At 40.6% G+C, this 19,554-nt stretch overlaps 3 protein-coding genes and 1 long non-coding RNA gene across 7 annotated transcripts in view; 1 reads left to right on the top strand and 3 right to left on the bottom strand.

Annotated features, from left to right (window-relative positions):
- usp22 (ubiquitin specific peptidase 22) overlaps positions 1–1,461 on the bottom strand; it is a 17,634-nt gene extending 16,173 nt beyond the window's left edge. For 3 of the 4 annotated variants that reach the window (XR_012954583.1, XM_076093189.1, XM_076093192.1), the window contains exons 1-3: positions 1,328–1,461; positions 926–1,089; positions 442–709 (exon numbers count right to left, since the gene is read on the bottom strand). Coding sequence is in view for 3 of the 4 variants with exons in the window: in XM_076093189.1 (XP_075949304.1) it covers positions 442–709; positions 926–930 (273 nt within the window). In the remaining variant the exon portion in view is untranslated. The other variant, XM_076093190.1, reaches the window with a different exon arrangement.
- Positions 1,234–8,679, bottom strand: cops3 (COP9 signalosome subunit 3). Its single transcript, XM_076093193.1, has 12 exons — positions 8,501–8,679; positions 7,410–7,539; positions 6,588–6,700; positions 6,100–6,149; positions 5,009–5,101; positions 4,622–4,801; positions 4,390–4,530; positions 3,628–3,801; positions 3,083–3,169; positions 2,675–2,788; positions 2,475–2,555; positions 1,234–2,051 (listed from the first exon to the last, which is right to left on the bottom strand). The coding sequence occupies exons 1-12, from the start codon at positions 8,553–8,555 to the stop codon at positions 1,998–2,000; spliced, it is 1,272 nt and encodes a 423-aa protein (XP_075949308.1). The 5' UTR covers positions 8,556–8,679; the 3' UTR covers positions 1,234–1,997.
- On the top strand, positions 8,388–19,554 carry nt5m (5',3'-nucleotidase, mitochondrial). Its single transcript, XM_076093195.1, is given in 4 exon segments — positions 8,388–10,498; positions 15,950–16,050; positions 16,519–16,841; positions 17,249–19,554. Coding segments are annotated over 4 exon segments (915 nt in total). The 5' UTR covers positions 8,388–10,147; the 3' UTR covers positions 17,389–19,554.
- LOC142951567 (uncharacterized) lies at positions 15,145–19,163 on the bottom strand. Its single transcript, XR_012954584.1, has 3 exons — positions 18,702–19,163; positions 17,597–17,701; positions 15,145–17,481 (listed from the first exon to the last, which is right to left on the bottom strand). It is a non-coding gene; the product is annotated as an uncharacterized LOC142951567 (long non-coding RNA).

Raw genomic sequence — 19,554 nt, 5'->3', positions numbered from 1 at the left:
AGGAAATACCGTGAAATGTTGACCTGCGATGCGCCTGTGGGAGGAAGTGGGGCCACTGCAGGCGCAGGGCCAACGCGACCAGATGCACATCAGCTCTCTGATGCGGTATCTTCGTTTGCACTCAGCTTAACGTCCCGGCCGGCCGTGCGGGGTTCACCGGGTGATATGCTGGAAAGTTTGCTTCAGTTTCGGCTGCTGTGGCGAGCTTGTCATGTGTTGTTGTTTTTTTTTAGGCTAAATACTGAGGAGAAACTGTACTGTGAGCGGAGTTAGTATTTGACTGAGACCAAACTACTTCGGCATTCAAAGTGTCGGGTGTTTGTGTTGTTTTTGGAAGGGCGGGGAACTGTCCGCGCACGGGACAGCTCGGCTCACACACACAAACACACAGTCTGGCGTACGTTAGGTTTAGGTCCCAGGGTTCCGTCTGTCACTTGTTACCTTGCGTTTTCTGGTCTCGGCTGAACCGCTCCACACGAAACACTGATAAATGACCCTCAGGTTCTGCTTCCAGTTGTCCACTTTGAAGCCGCTGACATGGGGGCAGCCTGCGGGACTCATGGTGGTACCACAGCACCCGGCTTTACTGTCCTCTGGGCGATGAAACCTGTTCAAATCCCTCACCGCAGACCCAGTCGAAACGGGCTGGCTGGCTAGCTTGCCAGGTTCGTTATCCACCGATTGCTGCGTTCTGGCTAAGTGGACATGGCTGCAGTCACGGAGACACGCGCAGTAGCAAACATCAATACGACTTGTCCAATATTGCTCTATTGCAAATAAAATAACATTTACTCATTTATATCCACAGTGGCGCTGTATATGTAGCTCTTGACATTCGCTGAATTACATGTTAGCAAGCTGGCTAAAGTTGGTTAGCACTGGAATTTCAACAGTAGCTTACACGGCGAGTGTCGTGAAGACCCACCTCATTCATAACGGCGGACCAATGAGGAGCGGGTGCTGCGCTTGATTGGCGTGTGCCAACTTTCTTTTTTGCAATTAAGTTCCGCCTCTATGAAGTGGGTGCTGCGTCGTGATTGGTGCAATTTTTCCGGCAAACCACATCCGTTGTAAGAGGACGTTCATTGGCTGAAACATAAATCGGCTTCATTGTATCAATCAGGTACGTTAAGGTTATAATGAGGCAATAAAGAGTCGATGGAAATTCAAATTCACCTCACACGTCGAGCCAAAGGGATGAGAATATGTTCACAAAGGCATGAAACGCAGAACTATATTCTTAAACAATTTATTATTAACAGATCCACAATCGCAAAGCTCAGGCTACCAAATGACATGACAGTTTGGTTTCATCTGTTGACCTCACCTCTTGTATTAACAAGCTGTCAAAACGGTTCTCTATACAGTGCTCTAGCGACCTCTAGTGGATCTAACCTAAAAAAACAAAAAAGGAAAGGAAAAAAACAACAAAAAAAAACAGTGCACCTCCATTGTGCCGAGTTTGGTCAAGGGCATGTCCATGTGTACAGATTTGCTATTGATATCTACATTCTAACCAAAGGGTGTGAGAGGGACACACGTTCATATCAGCCGTTACAATTGTAGAACCGGTCAGATTTATTCTGCGTTTTGCCTCATGTAATGCCCTCTAGTTACAGCCATCATGCAGCAGAACCAATACAAACAGTGAGATTATTCACACATACGTTTGGAACAAATAAGTCCAGTTTTTATTTTTGTGGTTTCTGTTAATGTAGCAGTGGCGCTCCAACCTGAACATTGATAAATAAAACACTGACAAAATTGTAATCTTTTTTTTTTTTTCTTTCCTTTTTCTGTAAGGACCATTTGTTATCCTCAAGACACTGTGAAGAAAGAATAACCAAATTTATCATCATTCCACACAATTAGATTTTCCTTGACCAAAGTCCTTATGCAATAGAATGTTTGTTTGTTTTCCTCTTTAAAAAAAATCCAACTCATCCTGGGAAGAACGTGTTGGGTGGCTGCAGCGTTCTCTCCCTGTCCAAGGCCCCTCAGGAATAACTTGACGTTTTGCTACCAACATCGTCCTCCTGCGATCCCATACTCTGAAACACACAAAGGGCCACATGTTGACCACACGACAGCTCGAAAAAAAAACGGCTCCTGACACATTCCCATAAACAACGGCTGATAGTTTTGTAATCTCTTGTGCCTTTTCATTGAAGCAGATCACAACAAAACCCTGTAAGTCAGAACTCTAGACATCTCCTAGTTGTTTAAGTGACGACTCTTCCGTTGTATTATTGTATCATTTATTCTTACTTTAAATTGAATTCTACCTCGTGAAAAGCATCTTTGCACCGTGAATAAATTATGTAAATCCTGCACTGAGGCACAACGGCATTCACAAAGAGAGATTTTACTAAGAAACCACAAAACATAATATATGCATGCATTTGTAAAAAAATAAATAAAAAAAAGTCAAAATAGCAGAAAAAAAACTATATTTATAGATTTGATTGCCTCACCTTCTGCACAAATTGTGGGTTTACTGTGATTTCTTGATCCATAGACTTTAGTTTCTCATCCAGCTCTATACATTTCAACATCTGAAAGGAGAACAGAAGACATAGCTTCACTGTACAAACATATATTCAGGGTTCGTACACGTCATTATGATGGGACTTCATGCAAAGCAAGACAGCACGGTAAACGGAGACATGCTCACCTCTTGGTCAATTTTGTGGAGCATTGCTGGGTTGTTGTATTTTTCGGGGTTGTCGTGGAAGCAGACCATGCCGTCCTTTTGGTTAATGCTAGCGTAGATCTCACCATCTTCAATCTGCACAGGAGCACAAGGGGGAGCGTGATGAAAACTAAACCGGAGGATCTCCAGTGTGGACCAACAGCAAACTGCTGTTTGGTAGAAAGTCAGAGACTTTTGATCCTACCAGGAATTAGATTAAAGATAGATAAATATGTTCTATGAAGCGGATCAAATACTAACTAACATATTGTGTACAAGATCTCCTGTTGGAAAATAATACATATTTAATATCATAATATACCACCATGTATTAGCATGCTCAATGTGCAGAGACAGAAACATGTATTTGGATTTTCTGGACCAACTCACCATGTGTAAGACGTATTTCTCTGCTTCCAGTGGGCCTGACAGCTGCACTCGACTCGCCATGTCTTGCAAAGACAGCGTCAGAAAGGTCTGCAGGAGGCAAAGAAAACAGAACTTGATATTAAAAGAGATTATATATCACCTTTCTGAGCAAGGTTACAAAATACTTTTCAGAAAAAAAGCAGATAAGATAGCAAGCTCTTGCTTCACATCTGTCTTGCTCAGCTTCACTCGCCCATGTCTCTGGGACATTTCCCGTCATTTGGATGATTGTCACTTCTAATGACGTGATGCAGCGGAGGAGGATGGAGACTTTTCCAGATGCTTCGGATCAGAGTTTAAAAAGGTGTCGCTCTCGGCTGGCCAGATAAGAGTGAACCAAACGGCTACATGCTTCAGAATTTGAGGAAACCAACTTAAAAGCACGGCGTGATTTAAATACACTACAATACTCTTTTGCTTAACCCAAATCTACAGCTGTTCTACGCTACAGTTCAAACCCCATGAAGAAGCGAGTACAGGAGGAATGTCGAGGAACACACGGCCACCTTCGTTAGCCTCTGGATGTTCTTCTTGTAGAGCGAGGAGAGGCACTGCTTGACCAGGCCCGTGTTGTTGTCTCTCGTGAAGGTCTCGCTGTGTTTGTTGACCACGCCGCGCAACTCGGCCGGGTTGTTGGTGGTGTAAATCTGAGCCATCTCGTGGTACGCGTTGCTCAGGGGCTGAGGGCGGCGACGAGAGAGAGAAACAAAAGAGAGGAGGAGAGGAGAGAGAAAACCAATTACTCCATAGCACAACAAGGGATCAACTGCATGAGCACACACTGCGTTCACGTAGCAATCAACTCAATGATTAAGTCACTTAAGTCTCCTCGTTGCCTTCAGAGTGGAAATGACGTTGCTCATTGATAATGAAAATAGGCGACTGCTGCTTTCTAGACTCGTTACATGAAACCTAGATAACCAGCAAAGGGCTGTGCATTACAGCACAACCTTGTGATTTACACCCCTCAAGCTTACCCTTATTGATATGAATATGGTGGACAAAATAATAGAGACGCCTGCCAGTACAATGCAACACAACAGCACCACGAACGACATCCTCCTCAATGACTACACTGAACATCAAAAACAACAGGACTGCTGTACTAGACTGCATTCATGTTAATTAGGTGTAGACTTCGTGACTCGCTCTTTATTCTAACGAAGTTATAGATTAGAATGAGGTTCCTTAAATATCTGCATGTGTAAATGTAAGCGCTGTGCCAGAACAGCAAAGCCCCAACACTACTCATTCCATCTTGTCCTTACCTTGATGAACCTCCCCACTATTTGGGAGGTGTATTTGGGCAGTGGCTGCACTTTGCCGTGGAGAATGAGGGACACCAGGATGTACTTCTTATAGGCTTCCAACATGATGTGGCTCACCGCCATGGCTGGAGTGGTTATTGCCTTACAAGAGAACACAGGTGATCATTGAAATACATGTCAGCACATTCACTCGAGTGTGTATTCGAAGTATTTCAAGAAGTGTGAGAGTTACCTGTTCATAAAAATACAGCGCTCTTTCGAAGTTTTTGAGGCCCGTGTAGATCATGCCACCGTAGTAGTAGTAACATAAAAAGGGCTTTGCGTCGTAAGCTCCGTTCTCCTTACAGATGTCCATCATGTCCAACTCCAAGAAGGGCAGGGCGGGCTTGAAGCACTTCGCTAACAAGCACAGCTGCAAGGAGACAGGTACGTAGTGAGGACAACGTAGAGGGTCACACGTGCTGAGACCAAGCCCGTGTTTGAATCATTCAACTAGCGTGAGATGGAAAACATTTAAGAGGACCGGCATAACGTCGACCGCAAATAATGTAGCTAAGTGGACCGAGTTTAGCAGCTGTTAAATCACGGGGCCATTTAGGGTTACAGCCGTGCGACTCACCTGACACAGGTCTGCATGAACTGAGGTAAGTTGGTTTGTGTTCATCTGCATTTTGTCTATTGCCTGTTTAAGGACGACAACACCCCTCAATGGCTGCCGGAGAAGGAAGAACATATTCAGTTAGTTATTCATCCGGAGCGTTCCTGAGACCGGTCTAGGCCTGCAACCGCACTTTAAAATGCATTTAAATATTTAGATCAAAGCCGGAAAGAGGCAAACATGCTACTCCTGGATGCGGAGACTCTGCGGCGTACAAGCAGTATGGGGACTCATTCGGGACTCTTGTCGGACAGCGACGACAATGAAGATTAAGATCATAATTTTTCTGTCACACGTGGGAAATTGCTTCGGCAACAAAGTGCATAAAACATTAATAATAGTTTCACTCGCTCACGGGCTACGTCGCCAAGAAACGTTACACACAATTTATGGACATGTTGGCGAGGACGAGTCACAGTAACATCACGGAAAGCTCAAAAACATTACAAAATACACCAAAGACCAACACTAACACTCGTATTCAGGCGGCTGTCTCTATTAGACAACATGGACCAGAGTGACATCATTCTGCTGCTAATGTTCTGAGCGGCTGATGCAGCGTAGGGGGCAATCTGAAGGTGTGTGTTTAGCTTTGGGAGCTAGTAGTAGCGCTATGTCAATGAATACACGCTATGTTCAACTGTGCATGTGGTCTTTGATGGAATCAAATAGACACAGCTCATGAATAAATAAACTCTTATTTGTCTTCGGTATTCTCAAATTATATCTAAACTGTTGAGTGTTCAAGGGTCAAGAATGAAAACAAAGTGCGCGACCATAACAGCATTATAAATGGCATCATCTCTATAGAAGTAACCACTGAAGAAAATGCCTTTTTATGGTGACTTAAGACTTCTCTGTGTCATATTTCATCCAACACTGGGTTTTTAATTTAATACACTAAATTAGTATTAAAAAAAAATAAATTCCACTTGACTGTCAAACATCAACAATTACTGCTGATTCATTTGAGGTGTAGAAAATATGAAACTCTGTATTGATAACTAGTTGGGCAATTTCACTCCCACCGAAGTCAGAATCAACAGTCTTACCTGTTTCCGCTCTACAAGGGCGTTTGTCAACTGGTGGCAGAGACCAGCAACTGTGAGAGGAAACAGAAGGGAAGGAAGTCATTGATTCACTCTTTAGCTGGTTAGTTAAGTCTAACACACTGCTCACGAGTCCAAGATGCATCTACGCTTCACTGAAAGTTATGCATCACAAACATATTCCCAGACCCACGCAATGTTGGAACAATGCAGCATGTTCTTCATTTTGATTGATACTAAAAAAACATGTTAGTGGCTGCCAGCAGACACTTGAAAAAGCCAGTGTCTGATTGACAGCGTTGTAAAGTATGTGCATGAGAAAGAGAGGGCATAACCGTGCACATTTTCGCGGAGTACATGCTCTCAACTGATCGGCGTAGAAATCAGTTTTTGTTTCAGCTAATAACTGGTAAAACATAACCGCCACCAGCCGAACACAAACATGCTTCCTAAGCGTCTAGGAGTGAGAGGTTTGGTTAGTCTGGACTTACAAGTGTCTGTTGCATATCTAATGTGCTCGCCATTGCAAGTACTGATGAAGAGCTGGACTTGGGAGAAGAGTGTCTCAAAGTCAGGGATGTTTGGCATTGAGAACTTCACAAATCTGTAAGGACGGAGAAGGAGGTGAGCACAAACGTTTCAGAGAGCCAAGGAGACCTTAATACAGCTTTGATGTTTGTGATGCAGAGGGGAACGCACTGCATTCAGTGTTCTGTTATAGTAAAACTAAGCATTGGCAGTTCTTGATTCACAAAATACTCACTTTCTTTGTTACAATGTTAGTTCAGGCCTACATTATTGGTTGTACATGACAGGTAGCTTTTAGCTGCATCGTGTCTACATCAAATTTGCAATGCTACCTGCAACAGATAGGCTATAATAATAAAAAAAACATAATAAGACTTAGAAGAAATAAGATGGCCCCCTTTATTCAAGATGCAAATACTGGATCATGTATGCGTTTGGCTTTAACCCAGATTCTTAACCTAAAAACTGGCAACAAAGTTGTGTTCCCCATGATCTGTATCTTTCTCCAAGGCTCAACCACCTCTATCCTCACAAAAATACAATATGACCTTCAACAGACACAACAACATAACAGAATCTCTTGACCCAATTCAGAAATAAATGGAGCAGGAACAAGCAGGAGAGTAGAGAAACACATGACTGGACAGCACTGAATTTAAAAGACAAACAAGGGGAAAAAAACGAGAATAAAAATAAACAGCAGCAGATTTTAATATACATGAAGAAAAGGTTCTTGAAAGGTGATAACAGTGATGGAAAGAATTAGGATGGAGAAGGCTACTTACAGCACAGCCAGCACGCCTAGGGAGTGCTCCTGGATGTCCAGGGCCCCCAGCACTGTGTCCAGGTGGGACAGGTTTTTGGCCAGCAGCTCCCCACTCTTGTTGATCAACTCACACAGCTGAGTCATCTGGCCTGGGGGGGTGAAGGGTCAGGAGAACAGAGAGAGATCTAATCACTTTGGACCCTCTTGCATGGCCATGTCGATCTTTAGGACACACATCTCATATCTAAGACAGTTTATTTCGCAATGCCAGATGCAGATGCCTTTTAAATAAGACAATTTTTTAGGCCTGATGCATGTCTAAAAATTAAATTACATTGTTATAATGAAAATTAATGTCATTAAATGTCAAATGTTTTGTCACATGTAGCGGCACACGAGAGGGATTTATTCACAAAGATGTAACGGCACCACTGAAAACTAGAAATGGTATTGCAACATTCCCCCGATCTGTCGTTGTAAAAGACGAGGTTAACTTAATAAAATCCACAAAGGAGTAGACAGCAAGACTTTTCCCGCAAGTGTGCGAAGGCATTTTCTTCATTGTTTTAGATGTCGAGTTAATGATAAAAATCGCAATTTTCTTCACAAATGTAGAAAACGAATTGACGTATAAAATGATTTAAAAACATCGTGCAGGGGCTTAGTATTTCAATATAAATAGGCTGGTCAAGTGTCCTGTCAAGGCCTTGCAAGAGGTAATTAAAGTGTGATTGACGGATGACTTTAAACCAATAGTATTCGCTAATTCCGATTGCCAGCCAATCATGTGGAGGCTAGGGCGGGACTACCGGTAGGCAGTCCTGATAAATTATTTTCTAGATCAAAAACAAAAAGTATGATTTTGACATTTTGCTTGATGAACCACCAAGTTCGCGGCTATCCTAGGCATCCCTGTGTGCTAACGCATCTTTTGGTGGTACTTTACAGAACTCTCGCAGCCAGAGAAAGTCATTTTTGCGGTGTGTTTACATGATAAAGCAAAAAGAGGACTCGGACCAGTTTGGCAGCCTAGCTATCGGCAAGGCATTGGATAGCATATGCTGGCTAGCTAGCTAACACTTCCCACTCGAATGAGTTTAGCAAGCCTACCTTGAGCGGAGAGCTGCCGCACATTGTTCACAAACTGCTCCAAGGCTGAAGCCATTATTTCTTGGGTCCAAAGTGCAGGTAATTTGCACTGTTTTTCATTCAAACGTCAGAAACAACTCCGTCCGGAATGAGACAGGGGGCCACACAACCGCCACTGAGGTAAAGCTATCGCGAGATCATAAAATCTGAACAGACTGCAACGAGATTTACGAACCGACCGTTTGATTCTTAAAGGGACAGACACACGATTTGCTTAAAGTATTGCAGTACTGAATCACATTTTTGATATTATTATTTTTCTTTTAAGGAATTTGTAACCTATTGTTCTTGTCTTATGTGGGACTCAAGGTGCTGCAGTTGTCTAATTCTGACTGCAGTTCTCCCTTTAGAGAAAGGAAAAACACAGGAACTGACGTACATTTGACCGTGTTTTTAACAAAGATGTTATAAGTTGTAAGAGCTCCTGCCTAACAGAATTTAAAATACCAAGACAGTCTGCCGCACTTGCAGTTTTGAGGTTCCTTCATCTTATGTGTAACTGTTGAGGAAATTAAATGCATTAAGTTGAGAAGTCCTGACAGCTAATTTAAATTAAGTAGATAATAACCACTAACATCACACTTATTCATTGGTGGCTTAAGGCCTTTGCTATTAATTCAGCCTTTCAATATGGGAGCCTATTAGGTTCTTCACCTTCATAAACTTAATATGAATTTGGTTATCTTTGATGATACTTACTGCATACTTAATGTACAATGATATTTTGTCATTGCTGTACCACCATATATTCCATTAGCGTAGTTTTTACTGTAATGTGGTGGTGTGCTCTGTAAATTGTGATTTGTGGCAAATGCCTGAAACCGATTTACAATCTCAGAGGGAGAGCAAAAGAGACAAAAAAACACAGCTCAAATATATAAAAAAATAAATATTTACTTTGGCAAACTTTCAAACTTCATGCATTTTATGTACAAGGGACGGGTCCCCAAAAGCGTCACTGTAGACAGCTTTTTTTTAGAATAGGCTATTATTTGTCACATGCAGGCAGAAATAACCTCCACCTATTATTATAATAACAACAACAATAATCATAATATTAATATAATTATTGGTAGTAAAGCGTTTTCTTTCTTTCTTTTTCTAAATATGCAATATTGTGTCACTGCAAATTGTGCCACACATGGCTTTCATACAAAACAACGGAGTGAGCCATGTTCCTCTTTCAAACTATCTTTGCTGAGGGCACGCTTGTTGTACAGTTTGTTCTCGCTGCTAAGCTTTTCTCTCATTGGTGCCGCAGTACCAATGGTGTACTACCCATGTTTTGCTCAAGTAGCACCAACAGCTGGATGTTACAGATGCTGTGAGTTTGAGAAAGGCTTTGAGTAGCCCGGGGGCAGTCAATACACACTGACAACCGACGCAAACAGCTCCCATTACACTGTGTCCAAAGGCATGTCACATTTGACCCGTCTGCTGCTGTGCGGCTAGCCTGTCAGCTAAGGTTAGCCACCGACTGTTAGCTCTGGCGGCTGACTTCATCAATAAAGTCGAGCTGACAAAACATTTCACGAAAAGACAAAATAACAACACAGCCAATGTCACGTGGTGAAAACTGCCGCAGTATTTAGGAAACTTTGGACTCCCATGCGGACTTCATCCACTGTTTCCGTCGTCGTCTGGAGAGGGTTAACGGTAACGACAGCTGCTCGGTTGAGAGTCACAATGTTACTGTTCAGCACCGCACGCCTACTCGGAAGAGGGAAACCCGTGCTCCGTGACCGCTTTACGAGGATTTGCGTAAACATGTCGTCCTCCTCTCACTCGGGTAAGAGACTGCGGGTTCTGGTCGACATGGACGGGGTGCTGGCGGACTTCGAGGGGGGTTTCTTGAAGAAGTACCGGGCCCGGTACCCGGACGATCCCCACATCAGCCTGGATGACAGGAGAGGGTTCTGGGTGTCAGCGCAGTACGGGCAGCTGAGGAGTGACCTGTGTGTGAGTGACATATATATATATATATATATATATATATATACGCGTGTTGTGTGTGTGGTCATGTTATGGTTCATGAGAGCCAGAGGTCCACGAGCTGGCTCCCCAGGGTACTGCGGTCAAGTCAGCAGACACTCAGATCTCCGTGGTCAACTCAGCAGACACTTAAATTGTAGTGCACCTATACGCTGAAACTTACGGTAAACGCAACCAAACGGCACAGGACGGGAGCGAGCGAAAGATTTTGCAAAGTTAGCGGAAAGATTAACGTGAAAACTTCCGGTTTTCTACAGACGAACATCCGGTTTTCAAAATAAGATGCCAACAAAGTATACATATTGCATAATGAAATGAGATTAAATGAATTATATTCCAATAAGTATAAAAAATGATACCATCATCTCGTGAGTTAAAGGGAAAATACACCTGAATTGTGCGTAAAGTGTATTTATTCTTTGATTTGAGGGTTGCTGGAAATTAATAATACCTGACTGACAGTCAATTAAGATGTTTTACGAAGCAAAAACTCTGAACTGAATTTATATCTTCAAATGGCAAATTTCTGAAGTTTTTAAGGTGCTATGAAAATGTTTTTCTCAATAATTCCCCACAATGACTAATGCATATATGTTCAGGACAAAAAAAAGGCTAATATCACAATATTTGAGCTGCTACAAAAATATTTTTCTCAATAATTCCATACAATGACTGATGTATATGTAATCAAGGCATCGTTGACGCCACCCACAGAGAAAATTTGACACTTTTACTGTACCAATTAAGAGATATTTCAAAGTAAAAGTCATACATTTGAATTGAGAAAATATCTAATAAATGGATGTTTGAAGTGTAATAAAAAGTATTTTCTCAATAAGTCCAGACAATGACTGATATGTATGTGTTGAGGACATCGTTGACTCCACTCACACTGAAAATTAGACATTTTTACTGTACCAATTAAGAGATATTTCAAATTAAAACTCATACATTTGAATTGAGAAAATATCTAATAAATGAATATTTGAAGTGTAATAAAAAGTATTTTCTCAATAAGTCCAGACAATGACTGATATACATGTGTTGAGGACATCGTTGACTCCACCCATACTGAAAATTAGACATTTTTACTGTCCCAATTAAGAGATATTTCAAATTAAAACTCATACATTTGAATCGAGAAAATATCTAATAAATAGATATTTGAAGTGTAATAAAAACAGTTTTCTCAATAAGTCCAGACAATGACTGATATACATGTGTTGAGGACGTCGTTGACTCCACCCAAACTGAATATTAGACATTTTTACTGTACCAATTAAGAGATATTTCAAAGTAAAAGTCATACATTTGTACCAAGAAACGGGTACATTTCTGAATATTTGAGGTGCTATAAAAACTATTTTCTCAATAATTCCACACAATGACCAATGCATATAAGTTGAGGAAATCTCTGACCACACATATACAGAAAATGAAAAATCTTTACTGTGGTAATGAAGAGATTTTTTTAAAGTTAATTAATTAATTTGTTCCAAGAAATATCCAATAACTGAATATTTGAGATGCTATACAAAGAGTTTTCTTTATAATTCCAGACAATGACTAGTGCATATGTGTTCATGACATCTCTAACTATACTAATACTGAGAATCAAATATTTTTACTTTCCCAATTAAGAGCTTTTCCAAAATATAAGTCCTTCTTTTGAACGTTCAAAAAGTTAATTTCTTAATATTTAAGGTGCTATAAAAAGGGTTTTCTTTATAATTCCAGATAATGACTGATGCATATCTGTTCAAGACATCTTTGACTCCACCCATACTGAAAATTAAACAATTTTACTGTACCAATTAAGAGATATTTAAAAGTAAATGTCATACATTTGTACCGAAGAACAGGTAATTTCTGAATATTTGAAGTGTTATAAAAAGTATTCCCTCAACAATTCCAAACAATGATTGATGTATACAGGTGCATCTCAATGAATTAGAATATCATCGAAAGTGTGATATATTTCGAGTGTTTAGGCTATGGCTTACAGCTAATAAAAACCCCAAATTCTGTATCTCAGAAAATTTGATATTACATAAGACCGATTAAAAAAAGGATTTTTAATATAGAAATGTTGGCCTACTGAAAAGTATGTCCATGTACAGTATACAGTATGCACTCAATACTTGGTCGAGGCTCCTTTTGCATGAATTACTGCATCAATGCGGCGTGGCACGGAGGCGATGAGACTGGCACTGCTGAGGTGTTATGGAAGCCCAGGTTGCTTTGATAGCGACCTTCAGCTCGTCTGCATTGTTGGGTCTGATGTCTCTCATCTGATGTCTCTCATCTTCCTCTTGACAATACCCCATAGATTCTCTCTGAGGTTTAGGTCAGGCGAGTTTGCTGGCCAATCAAGCACAGTGATACGTCCGTGCCACGCCGCATTGATGCAGTAATTCATGCAAAAGGAGCCTCGACCAAGTATTGAGTGCATACTGTATACTGTACATGGACATACTTTTCAGTAGGCCAACATTTCTATATTAAAAATCCTTTTTTTAATCGAGATACAGAATTTGGGGTTTTTATTAGCTGTAAGCCATAGCCTAAACACTCGAAATATATCACACTTTCGATGATATTCTAATTCATTGAGATGCACCTGTATACATCAATCATTGTTTGGAATTGTTGAGGGAATACTTTTTATAACACTTCAAATATTCAGAAATTACCTGTTCTTCGGTACAAATGTATGACATTTACTTTTAAATATCTCTTAATTGGTACAGTAAAATTGTTTAATTTTCAGTATGGGTGGAGTCAAAGATGTCTTGAACAGATATGCATCAGTCATTATCTGGAATTATTAAGAAAACCCTTTTTATAGCACCTTAAATATTAAGAAATTAACTTTTTGAACGTTCAAAAGAAGGACTTATATTTTGGAAAATCTCTTAATTGGGAAAGTAAAAATATTTGATTCTCAGTATTAGTATAGTTAGAGATGTCATGAACACATATGCACTAGTCATTGTCTGGAATTATAAAGAAAACTCTTTTTATAGCATCTCAAATATTCAGTTATTGGATATTTCTTGGAACAAATTAATTAATTTACTTTAAAAAAATCTCTTCATTACCACAGTAAAGATTTTTCATTTTCTGTATATGTGTGGTCAGAGATTTCCTCAACTTATATGCATTAGTCATTGTGTGGAATTATTGAGAAAATAGTTTTTATAGCACCTCAAATATTCAGAAATGTACCCGTTTCTTGGTACAAATGTATGACTTTTACTTTGAAATATCTCTTAATTGGTACAGTAAAAATGTCTAATATTCAGTTTGGGTGGAGTCAACGATGTCCTCAACACATACATATCAGTCATTGTCTGGACTTATTGAGAAAAAAGTTTTTATTACACTTCAAATATTCAGTTATTATACGTTTTCTCGGTTCAAATGTATGAGTTTTAATTTGAAATATCTCCTAATTAGGACAGTAAAAATGTCTAATTTTCAGTGTGGGTGGAGTCAACGACGTCCTCAACACATGTATATCAGTCATTGTCTGGACTTATTGAGAAAACTGTTTTTATTACACTTCAAATATCCATTTATTAGATATTTTCTCAATTCAAATGTATGAGTTTTAATTTGAAATATCTCTTAATTGGGACAGTAAAAATGTGTAATATTCAGTATGGGTGGAGTCAACGATGTCCTCAACACATACATGTCAGTCATTGTCTGGACTTATTGAGAAAAAACTTTTTATTACACTTCAAATATCCATTTATTATACTTTTTCTCGGTTCAAATGTATGAGTTTTAATTTGAAATATCTCCTAATTGGGACAGTAAAAATGTCTAATTTTCAGTGTGGGTGGAGTCAACGATGTCCTCAACACATACATGTCAGTCATTGTCTGGACTTATTGAGAAAACTGTTTTTATTACACTTCAAATATCCATTTATTAGATATTTTCTCAATTCAAATGTATGAGTTTTAATTTGAAATATCTCTTAATTGGGACAGTAAAAATGTCTAATTTTCAGTGTGGGTGGAGTCAACGATGTCCTCAACACATGTATATCAGTCATTGTCTGGACTTATTGAGAAAACTGTTTTTATTACACTTCAAATATCCATTTATTAGATATTTTCTCAATTCAAATGTATGAGTTTTAATTTGAAATATCTCTTAATTGGGACAGTAAAAATGTCTAATTTTCAGTGTGGGTGGAGTCAACGATGTCCTCAACACATGTATATCAGTCATTGTCTGGACTTATTGAGAAAACTGTTTTTATTACACTTCAAATATCTATTTATTAGATATTTTCTCGATTCAAATGTATGAGTTTTAATTTGAAATATCTCTTAATTGGTACAGTAAAAATGTCTAATTTTCAGTATGGGTGGAGTCAACGATGTCCAACAATGACTGACACATACATGTCAGTCATTGTCTGGAATTATTGAGAAAAATATTTTTGTAGCACCTTAAACATTTAAAAAATGTGACATTTGAAGATACAAATTCAGTTCAGAGTTTTTGCTTCGTAAAATATCTTAATTGACCGTCAGTCAGGTATTATTAACTTCCAGCAACCCTCAAATCAAAGAATAAAGACACTTTACGCACAATTTAGGTGTATTTTCCCTTTAACTCAGGAGATGCAGGTAGCATGTTTTATACTGTGAATATAATTAATTTAATCTCATTTCATTATGCAATATGTATACTTTGTTGCCATCTTATTCTGAAAACCGGATGTTCGTCTGTAGAAAACCGGAAGTTGTCTCACGTTAATCTTTCCGCTAACTTTGCAAAGTTCTTCGCTCGCTCCCGATCTGTGCCGTTTACCGTAAGTTTCAGCGTATATGTGCACTACAATTTAAGTGTCTGCTGAGTTGACCACGGAGATCTGAGTGTCTGCTGACTTGACCGCAGTCCCAGGGTCCCCTGTAAAGTAGTTACATTTAACAGTATGTAATTAATATATCACATACACAGAGGTCTCACTCTGTGGAGTTTGCAGTTGAAGCTTGTGGTTCAACCACTATTTTTATATTTTGTTTATGAATTTCATTCAATATCTGAGGGGACAGATAGCCTCACATTATCTTATCCCATACAAAAAAAAACTACATATTGAATCATTAAAAAAATCTCTGAAGACATGTTTTTTTTTCTGTAAAAAAAAGACATTAAAAGCTACTTAGAATATGTCTAAAATGTCAGGAAGTCGTGAACTACGACTGGAGTACGAGGTCCATGTTCAACTTGAACACACAAGAAGAAATAGACCACAAGTATGTTTTTCTCAGTTTCCTGCTTTGTCATTATTGAAACACCCTTCAGAGCACATGTCCACTCACGTGGATACACGCACACACCTTATCAATGTGCACTGATACTAAGCCGTGTGCTGTTTGTTTTTACCTCCAGGAGAAAGCCATCAGTATCTGGGAGTCCAAGGACTTCTTCATAGAGCTGGAGCCGCTGCCAGGAGGAGTGGAGGCGGTCAAGGAGATGGCCAAGATGGATGAGTAGGTTTTTGAAGATGTGGGTTCACTCGCAAAAATATATCAACTGGTTTGTAAAAGCAACATGTGACAATAGACAGGTTTCTGAGCAACTTCATGGTGAGATGTGTGAAAACACTGAGATCCTATCGGGGGGGGGGGGATCAACATGAGGAGTCTGTGCCTGTGTTTGCCATTTCCGGGAGCGTTCTCAGAGGCACACGACACAGAGGAATAACGCCTAAAAATAGCCGTCATATTTATGAAACTGCATGTTTACATTTCCTCTCCTGGTGGAAATGAATGGCTGTTTTTTTTTTTTGCCTGAATGAGTTTTCTTATCAGGGAAATCTGCCGTATGGTGTCATCTCATAGTTTTTCCTTCCAGAGAGGGGCCCACTGCCCGACTCCAACAAAGCTGTTCCTTCCATCTGTCTGTCAGATACAAGCATCTGTAAACATGTTGATATTGTTTTCCCTTCCTTTCTGCAGCACAGATGTCTTTATTTGCACCAGCCCCATACAACATTACCAACACTGCCCGTATGAGAAGGTAGGCCCTCTGCAAATCAACATGTATTCTGTTCCCTTTGGACACTACTCCTTTCCTTTCCTTTTTTCCTTTCCTTTTTCTGATTAGATCTCATTTGTCGTGTGTGTGTGTGTGTGTGTGTGTGTGTGTGTGTGTGTGTTTGTCCAGTATGCCTGGGTAGAGAAGCATCTGGGTCATGACTTTCTGGAGCAGGTCATCCTGACCAGAGACAAAACGGTGATCAGCGGAGACCTCCTCATAGACGACAAGCCTGACATTCTGGGTGAGGACTGTATCTGCGTTTTAAGCTTGTAACGCAACAACAACAAGGCCTGCTGATTGGAATTAACATAGTCTGCAATAATATTACCCTGATTGATATTGATGACAATGCAACTCCCAGATCAATAACTGAACATTTGAAAAGGAAGAAAGAGAGAAGCAAGTAAGAACATCTGAAAGGGAGAGAGGATTGTATAACCCTGTTCCTGTATTGTCACGTGGGTGTTGTGATTATTTGCGTGCGTCTTCTTCAGCGCCTCGTTCACACCTTTTAAAGACAGCTGCCGCAGCGTGCGCACCGTTAGTCAGGGCCTGCGGGGGTCAGTCTAAAACAGTGGTGTGTGCACGTGGTGAAACATGCATGGTTGTCAGTAACGTGTCGTTGTACGTGTGTCCCCTCCCGATCAGGCGTGGAGCCCAAACCGACGTGGGAGCACATCCTGTTCACCGCCTGCCACAACAAGCATCTTTCCGACAGGCCCTCCCGGAGACGGCTCCTGTCTTGGGCAGACGACTGGAGGGCCATCCTGGACGGCAAAAGGCAGTGAGGGAACTCCCATGAGCCCCCGGGCCCCCCTTCCATGTTAACGGGAGACCATCACCACACCGGCGGGTGCCGAGGCTCGGAGGGAAACGCTGACCTGCAGAGGCGGCGCCAGAATTCATTTCCGAAAAAAAGAGAGTTTGGTAAAATATTCAGAGGGGAAATGATCAGCCAAATTAACAATAACACACAAGGTTGGATGGTTCACACACTTGTTGCACTCTGTCGGGAGAAGACGTTCACTTGTCTGACCACAAGGGGGCGCCCCGATACCGAGTGTGAAGTGAGCCGCCAATCCACTGGTCCCACTGAAGAAACTGTGACAACAAAACATTGAATTCAAAATGAACACGTGGTAAGTCTAAAAGGCAGATTGGAGTTGCTCCGTGTCTGCATACTGTATCTTTTGACTGCGGACATTTCTCTTCAACATCAGACATTTTTATTTCTGAGACACATGGGTCTTCTCTGCAAAAGAGCAGATATGGTGCTTTTAAAAAAAAATAAAAATTCACAAAATGTGTGCTGCATATGTTTAAGATATTAAAGTAGGAGAAGATTAGTTTATTGGGTGCTACATCTTGTTTTTATGTGCTCTACTTTCACACAGACTGGCAAACTATTTATTTTGAAAAAAAAACGTATAAATTTCTTCTCAAACTTTAGCAATTTACCGATTGTAAATACACTGAAATGACAAAGTAATAGTACCTCATAATAAACAAAAGCCAATACACGACACTAGTGTCTGTGTTTTTTAAATACATTTTGGCTGAATAGAATACATACATTATGTCGTCGAGTCAAAAGAGCCACGAAACTGCATTTGTCTGTTTCAATCCAAGAAAGTATTCTGGTACGAATGATGTGGAAAGTGCACTCGCACTCAGTTGCATTGTTCTGCTTCATGGTTCATCAAGTGAAGACACACTGCGAGTACGTGTTAGTTCACTTTGGCTATTTGTGGCAGGGTCCGTTACAAGTTTGCCTGTTGCTGCTAATGTGCTTTTTGGGAACAGAGTGGTGGATGCTGGGCATGTGTTATGGCTGATGCACTTAGTGCTGAGGTGTCATTGTGCCTGGTCTTAAAATGCTTCTTTCTGTCCATGGGTGGTGTGTGTCTCATTCCACCTCGCTTTCAAAGAATAACAGTATGACCGATGTGCTCTTAGTGGTCCTTTTATTTTTTTCATTAAATAGCACATGGAACTGGCTACTAGAATACGTTTTTCTTCCATTTTTGTTTTTTAGAGAGAACAGGACTTGTGGTGAGAGAGAGAGAGAGAGAGAGAGAGAGAGAGAGGACCGGACACGTACGGTTGGTTGACTTGGCAGCCCGTCGCATTGTCGCTCGTGGTGTGATCGTAGCATTTGGCCGACGTCGTCAAAAGTTACATGAACTCGCAAAAAAGCTTTTGGCAGAAACTCCAACCTCCTGGGTGGACATCCTGGCAGTGTGAGACAGTTTGACTAAACACGATGAACTGCGCCTTTGTGCGCTTGTTTTTGTAACGTCCTCTCTGATGATCATATCAGAGTTAAGTTAAGGACACAGAAAACAGCAGCTGAATATGAAGATTAGTCTTGAGTCTGGACTCAAAATGGGTTTGCCCTCAGTCCATTTTGTCATATCAGGATGGACTTAGATACTCATGAGAAACTGCTGGCTATTACATGTCAACGTCTGCCTCCTTATGCCCATGGATTCTTGCATTTTGGTGCTGAATACCTGCGCCTGTGTCTATCGAACACTAAAGAATGCTTTCAAGGCCCAACCTAGACGTGTGTAGAGTTTTCACTTCACGTTGGACTGTGGGAGGAACCACAGATCACGGAGGAAACCGTGATCCCGCCTCTGCTTCCTCTCCATACTTCCCACCCACCACTCAACTAGGTCAGCTGTCTCTCACAAGTGCTTGAAGCTCCTGCGGAGGAACCGATCGGTTCCATGTGACCGCTCGACCGGTAGCCATGTAGCACCAACACTGCAGGTGTGTCAGTTGTATGCCACCCTTATTTTCTTATTTATTTTTTGTCAATGAATGTCTCATGTTTGTGGTGCTGATGATCATTTCTGCAGCAGCAGCCACTACTGCGTTTTTGGGAGGAACAATGTGAAACCAACAATGCAGAAATGATAGATTTGAATAAAGAACTAAAATGAATCTGA

Source organism: Anarhichas minor, unplaced genomic scaffold (genome assembly GCF_050575085.1).
Source record: "Anarhichas minor isolate MPS153535 unplaced genomic scaffold, ASM5057508v1 ptg000017l, whole genome shotgun sequence".
Classification (NCBI taxonomy): Eukaryota; Metazoa; Chordata; class Actinopteri; order Perciformes; family Anarhichadidae; genus Anarhichas; species Anarhichas minor.
This window is presented reverse-complemented; position numbering and strand designations above follow the sequence as displayed.